General features: G+C 43.8%; 1 protein-coding gene across 1 annotated transcript in view; it reads left to right on the top strand.

Moving 5' to 3' along the window:
* The window catches only part of SAP130 (Sin3A-associated protein, 130kDa), a 19,117-nt gene extending 13,657 nt beyond the window's left edge, over positions 1 to 5,460 (top strand). Inside the window, 6 exon segments of the mRNA XM_010021719.1 lie at positions 1,041 to 1,145; positions 1,950 to 2,311; positions 3,686 to 3,934; positions 4,226 to 4,351; positions 5,027 to 5,130; positions 5,368 to 5,460. Of these exon segments, the coding sequence (XP_010020021.1) occupies positions 1,041 to 1,145; positions 1,950 to 2,311; positions 3,686 to 3,934; positions 4,226 to 4,351; positions 5,027 to 5,130; positions 5,368 to 5,460 (1,039 nt within the window).
* The last annotated feature ends 1,889 nt before the right edge of the window (positions 5,461 to 7,349 follow it).

Below are 7,349 nucleotides of genomic sequence, written 5' to 3'. Positions count from 1 at the left end.
GGGAAAGAGGATTTGAGGCTTTCTTGCTTAGTGTAATAAAAGCAAAGAGTTCATAATCTACTAAAATGAGCATCCTGTGCTTTGTCCTCAGTGCTTTTCTTAGAAGAATATGTGGGTGAGTAGAAAGGACAGGATTAGTACCCTGCTGTGAAATCTGATTAGGAAAAAGGGAGAGAGTAACTTAAACTTAAAATATTTTATATTGTCTGTCTAATTTTAAATGCCTGAATAAAGAGGCAAGAGACAGCTTTAGACTTAACAATGCATTTCCTCCCAACTAACGACTGAGAATGTTTGGAACTGATGTGTCCTGTGAGACTAAAATTGCATACTTTTATTTGGGTGGAAACCTTTTATTAAGGCAGTGAAGCCGCAGGCTGTGAGACTGAAACAGAAATTAAAGCAACAGAGGTAGATCACTAAAGAATGTTTCCATTGAGAGGTTGATTATTTTGGACAACAGTTTGACTTCCAGCCCTACAGGAGACTGAATAGTCTCTAAAATACCTCTCTCTATTCAGCCCTGTGCTGCCTAACATCCACATTGATGGCTTGAGGTCTTGAAGTCAGGCTTTGACACAGTCTAGTCCAACTAAACGAAGCAGATGCCTGTCTGAGTGCTGTTTAGTTCCAGATGATTTGCTCTGTCTTGAAACAGCAGTGGAGGACAGTGGCATAGCCAGACCTCCTTTTGTCCACTGTTGGAGCCTTGTAGTCTCAGTAAAACACCGACTGGTGGGATGAAAGTAAAGCTGGCATTCTAAGAGAAGCCTGAAATGGGGGTGAGACTAGCCCAGAGCAACTAATCTTTTATCTTTAAAGGAAATAAAAGATGGCATCCAATTTGAAAAGTAAAATGAGACGCTTTCTGTAGCAGATCAGTTATACTGAAGACAGAGTGCAATGATACAGCTGTAACTCCTATCCTGGTTCAGGCAAGAGGACCCAGGGTTGATCAAAGGGTTGATTCCTTTGTTCTCAGTGGTATTTCTCTTTGCATCAGGGAGGTGGGAATCTTAGATCTGTCTTGTCCCTTACAGGCTGGCAGTCCGGAAAAGCCTAATTCCACCTCAGCCGCCTGAAGTAGCTAGCACACGTGTAGAGAATACCATGCGAAGCACATCTGGATCACCAAGGCCTGCTGGGTAAGGCTTTAGGATAAACAACCAACTGCATCAGAGTATTTTCATTGTATTTGTTTGATTTTTATTTGACTATTGGAGTGTTTTATTTTGAATTTGTCAGTGTAATGACTTCAGAGAGACTCGACTAGTTCTGCTGTTGTGAAGCTGAGGCAGTAGCCTTTTGAAAGATGTAGTTACGAGCTTTCTCAGAAACAAACAAAAGCCCCTCTGCTGTTATAAAGGAGAGGCCTTGAAACTTTTTTTTCTATAGTGCTTGGAAATTAATGCTGAAGAATCAAAGAACCATGGAATGGGTTGGGTTGGAAAGGACCTTAAGATCATGTAGTTCCAACCCCACCTGCCATGGGCAGGTAAATGAAGGTTCTACACTGCTTTGATTGAGTTCAGGGACTCTACAATTTATTGTTTTGTAATTGTGAGCTATAGTGGGAGCTCTTGCAAACAGGGGATGGGAGGCATTAAAATTTGGGGTAAAAGTTCCTGTTGTCTGCATTGTGAAACTGCTTGATCCTTTTATAAGTATTTTGAAATTACCTGGAATTAGTCATGAGATTTGCTTGTTATTGTGAGTGAAAGAAAATAGCATCTATGATAAATACACAGTCTTAGAAAGGGAGTGGAGGAGGAAATGTAACTGAGGTGACACCTTCTTTGGTTGGTAAACACGTTACTCAGCCAGGTGTTACTTGCAGGTGCAGGAAAAACAGGATAGTCTGAATCCAGCTTGGCTTATCCACTTTGTGCTAGGTGGTCACGGCTGAAGCGCAGCTAACTTCAGTTTATTTTGTCTTTTTTACATTACAGTGCCAAGCCAAAACCTGAAATTCATGTGTCCATGGCCACTCCAGTCACTGTGTCTATGGAGGCAGTGCCTAACCAAGGCAGTGAGCAGCCCACCATTGCGGTCCCCCCCACCTCCCAGCAGCCCCCCTCTGCCATTCCAACCATCATCGCAGCAGCCAGTCCCACCTCGCAGCCCGCAGCAGCGCTCTCCAGCATTCCAGGAGCTGTCCCGGCTGCTCCACCTACTTCTACTACAATTGTGGCAGCACCTGCTCCTCCATCAACCATGAGCGGTGCCCTGTCAGCGGTGCTGGGTCCTGCGGTGCCGGAGATAAAAATCAAAGAGGAAGTGGAGCCTATGGACATCATGCGGCCAGTATCTGGTAGGTGGCCGTTGATCATCAGGTTGCCTCTTTTGTTGTAGAGACAGTGGAGAAATCCACCCTGAAAATGGAATTACATCTCTTTCGTGGTAGCACAGAACACCAGTCAAAGGGCTCCCATATGCCTTATTACTCATAAAGTTCTTTGTCTCTTCTCTAATCTCCCATGAAATCACTTGTTATTGTGACTGCTTTGTTTGTGTTCAAATGATCCAATTCCAGAGAGTCTGTGTGAATTCCATCCTTAAAATGCACATGCTCAGCAGCAGTAATGATAAATTGTGGATCAGTTCAGTTAATTTCATCTCTTTCACAAATCCTGCAGTTCAGGTCCAAGGGCCTGTCTTCTATATGAAGAATTAGTGACCGGAGTAGGATTTCATGGTGCCCTCCTGTGATTCATGGGTATTTGTCTCTAGAACTCTTTAAAATATTTATTACACTGCCTCACTTATCCAGCTTGGCCATAGTTGCTATCAGATGGCATGATCAGTAAAATTCAGATCCTTGTGGATCTCAGGTCAGGCACTATACAGTGGTAACACAATCTGAATGCATCCCACGTTCATGAGTATCAGAGTTCTGTTTTAGTTGTTGGTTTTATCACTCTGCTTAAAGCTGTAATGTGTGATGGAAGAAGCTGCTTGTTACAGACGCCTCTGGAGCACAGGCAGAGAGCATTGAGCTCTTTAGGGTTCTTTTATCTCTTTCTGGCAATTGTCAAGAGTTTCCATCCCAGAAATGTTTTGCTGCAGTCTTAGTCACAGCTGATTGAGCTTTTGCTTTCAACTGTCAAGGAGTATTCCCTTAAGCTGTGTGCCACGCTACTGCCCAACTTCAGAGGTGTGTCAGTTGGTGCAGTAACACACAGCTCTGGTGCTGTTGACTTGGCAGTAAAAGTAGGCTTTTTCAAGGAGAGTACTGCAGTCCCTTCTGATTGCATATGACTCTATACTGCAAGAGGCAAAGGACTTACTTGCTATTGATTGTGATCTATGCTGGCGTACATACAAAGATAGCTTTGCTTTTTTTTTTTACAGTAACACAAGACAGATGTTAGCATGGATTCCTTTTTGTAGCATTAAACTATCATAACTTCAAATATGAAGGAACTGAGGGACAGTTGTCTCTGCTGTCATTTTTTATGCTTTTGTATATGAGACACTGGAGATCTTAGTGTATAGGTTTGTCCTAGCAATTGCTGCTGGCTTAATATCTGGCCTTCCAGACATTATGGAGCTGAAGCGCTCATACCCTTTACGCTCCTCTCAGTGCGCTGCAATAGGAGTCACTGTTGTGGTGCTCAAGCAATGTTAGTGTGTTACCTTTCTGCTGCTGACGGTTTGGGTTCTTCTCCTCTTTCCTTCCTCTTAGCAGTCCCTCCTTTGACTACCAGTACGGTGTCTCCATCTTTGGCATTGCTGGCCAACAACCTTTCAATGCCTCCAAGTGATTTGCCACCTGGTGCCTCCCCGAGGAAGAAACCCCGTAAGCAGCAGCATGTGATCTCCACAGAGGAAGGGGACATGATGGAAACAAACAGCACTGATGATGAGAAATCCACTGCCAAAAATTTGCTGGTGAAGGCAGAGAAAAGAAAGTCACCTCCAAAGGAGTATATAGGTAATGCCATCTTTAATGTCTTTTTTTCCTTTTCAAGTGTCTGTATTTTTTTCTTCCATTTGTTTCTCGGAGAAGGTCCTCTGTCTTTCTCACAGTCCTTAAATATAAATGTTATAGAATCCAAGTATCTGTTCCTCAGCACTTTCTGTATAGTGATGTTCAGGGAAAATGACCTCTCTCAAGTAATAGAAGCATCAGTTTATATGAGGTAGTGCTTACCTGATCTTCTGCTGGAGTTTCTGCGTCATGCCTACTTGATAATAATGCAGCTCCGCCTGGATCCTCTTCTAGATGAGGAAGGTGTAAGATACGTCCCTGTGCGTCCAAGGCCGCCTATCACACTGCTCCGTCATTATCGCAATCCTTGGAAAGCTGCCTACCACCACTTCCAGAGATACAGCGATGTGCGGGTAAAAGGTCAGTCTGCCACTTGTAGTTGGGCAGTTTCATTCCCCCCGAATGAACCACTTCAGCGTACCTGTTAAGGGTGTCTCAGGAGCGTTCTTAGCTAGCGGGTGTTGATAAGCAGTCGCACAAGAAGGCGTTGATTGCAGTTTGGAAAATAAAGCTTCATCAAGTGAGCTAATGACTTCTGCTGGCTAGATGTTGCCTCACTCTCTTCTGTGCTTACATAAAGGAGGAAGGAAGGGAAGGACACTACACAGAATTGGCTTAAAACTTTTGTAAAATTAAAAATCGTGTGGTTATTGAGAAATCTATTTGTGTACAGTGATAGAAACTTCCTAAAGAAGGTAAAGCTTAAAGAAGTGACATGTTGTGGCCATACACTACCGTGTAGTTCTCCGATTTTCTTGTTACCTAACAAACTTGCCAGTTTAATCAAAACCATTCTGGATTTAGCATTTAGGATACATTTTTTCTGGAAATACAGATAACTTGTTAGTAAGCAAGAGCAACGATCAGATATGTGGCAGATGGGTAGCTGTTTTCCTGTCTGAAGCAAACCGTTGCTCATTCTCATTTATTAGGAAGTATGGAGAGCGGAATTTAGGCTAATGTTTTTGTTTGGGAAGAGAGACCTGGCAAACTCCTGAAATCTGAATAACATATGTTTGTATTTCTTGGTGACAGAAGAGAAGAAGGCGATGCTGCAGGAGATTGCCAATCAGAAGGGTGTATCCTGTCGTGCACAAGGGTGGAAGGTCCATCTCTGTGCGGCACAGCTACTGCAGCTGGTAGGTGAATGGGGCTTGCAGCTTCCTATGACATGGGGGGACACGGAGTTGTGTAAGACAGGAGGATGTTTTTACAAACTGGTCATCTGACATTGGGAATACCATAGAGGAGCTGGTGTGTAGAGCCCAAAGGGAGTGGGACGTGCTTTCCCCTTTCTCAGGAATGTGGCTTAAGTGGCTTGGAAACTTAGAGTGTTGATTTTGATCCAGACATAAGAGCTGATGTATTTTGTACAGATGATCAAAATTGGCAACTCCCTCCTGCTGATGCACAGGTCTGAAGAAGCGTCTGTTTGGGATGGTGCGGCTGATCTGAGGAGGCAGCACTGATCCACATTCCTGGATGCTTCTGTTTCAGGTTGGGGGTGAGGTAGGTGCTCTGCATTCTAGCACCAAACTCCCCAAAACCTCTGCATTCCTGGAATAGTATTGTGAGAAATAGGGGAAACCATTCTGGTTAGGATCCATGTTTGTTCAGAAGTGGAGCAATCCTGTAAATAGGATGTTAGTAAGAATGATAGTGCCACACTCCATGTCAGAGGCTCCATCTTCTGAATTACTAACATGAGCAGCTGAGAGGGGAATGGATTATCATCTTCTCTGTGTAGCTTTCTTAATGCGGGCGAATGTTTTCTGGCCTAGCGGTGAACCTTCTCAAGAAGTGCTAATGTCTTTTAGACAAACCTGGAGCATGATGTGTATGAGAGACTGACTGCCCTGCAGGAGGGACTCATTCCTAAGAAAAAGGCGGCGACCGACGACGACTTGCATCGAATCAATGAGCTGATACAGGTGGGTTCCTGTGGCCTCTCAACCTGCTTTACCATTAATTACAGAATATCCTGCTGCAGTTAGTAAGGGCTAAAGCTGGCTTGAGAAAAAAATCACAACAGTACAATTTGTGTGTTTCCAGTGTCATCCATTACAAGTGGTATTAGGGAAAGGTACAGCGATAGCTTAGGTAGGCTAGACAGTCTGCTGTTAATGACAACAGTGTTTCATTTCAGGGGAATATGCAGAGGTGTAAACTTGTGATGGATCAAATCAATGAGGCTCGAGACTCCATGCTAAAGGTCTTGGATCACAAAGATCGTGTTTTGAAGCTTCTAAACAAGAATGGAACTGTCAAGAAAGTGTCCAAATTAAAGCGAAAGGAGAAGGTCTAAAGCCAGAATAATGACTCTGGAAATGGAGAATGTGTACAGAATGGAGTTGAACCTTTTTGTAGTTTGGGTTTATTTTTAAGCAGAGCATCTGAATAAAAAGGATGAGTTTAGGGAACAGATGGCAAGAGATGGACATATGAAGCCTGGTGACCTGAAGGGATTGCCACTGATCTGTCATAATGAACAAAGATTTCTCTCAGGCTCATCCCTTTTTAAAGTCTTTCCAGTCCCATTTGTTTAACCCTCCTGATGTGTCAGTGCCTACTAATTGGAACTAGCGATGCAGTGTGTGGTGGACAGTGCTCTCCTTCCGTTTGCAGCTTAGGGGTAAAAGCACACAAGGTGTGTAGGCGCCTGTATGCAGGCACTTCTGCGGGGGACATGCAGGTATCGACCCAGACAGCAGCCGTGCTTCAAAGCATTGAAACTGGCACCACTCTCAGTCACCCCATTCCGTTCTTGTTCTGATTTTCCAGTGTCTGAAGTAGCCTTCTTAAACCAGTGCCACTGCACTAGGAGACCTGCCCCATTCAGGATCTCCACTGGCTCAGAAGTCCTAGCTGTCAAGTTAAAAAAAGGAGGAAAAAAAACAAAGGGGGGAGGGAGAGGGTATCATTTCAAAGTGGTTTTGTAGTGTCTGTGTGCGTGTGTCTATGTTGGTGCTCTGGGATACTTGTTTTGAAGAACCTCTTGCCACAGAGGACTTCCTGTAGCTGGTGTAATGTTAATTGTATGTACCACATACATCCTGCAAACATGAATAAAGGACATGGAGGTTTTTGTATGTGAGCGGTTTGTATACCTTTATACTAGTGAGACTGTTCAACCTGTAAACCCAAAACCAAGGTTAAAACCTTGAAAGAAGCTTCCTAGGGAGAAGAAACAGAATGGTGCATAGCAGTCAGCCTCTTGTGCTGTGGAGGGAAGGGTGATTTAATTCAGCTTTCAGGTCCTGAAGATGCAATACAGATTGCCCCCATGCACTTGTGCATTTAACCTTCATTTTTTAGAAAGGCTGCCAAATCGGTTCGTTTTTTAGTCTCCTCAGCAGGA

Source organism: Nestor notabilis, unplaced genomic scaffold (assembly GCF_000696875.1).
Source record: "Nestor notabilis isolate BGI_N333 unplaced genomic scaffold, ASM69687v1 scaffold3639, whole genome shotgun sequence".
In the NCBI taxonomy this organism is placed as follows: Eukaryota; Metazoa; Chordata; class Aves; order Psittaciformes; family Psittacidae; genus Nestor; species Nestor notabilis.
Note: the sequence above shows the minus strand (reverse complement) of the source record. Positions and strands in the feature narration are given on the sequence as shown.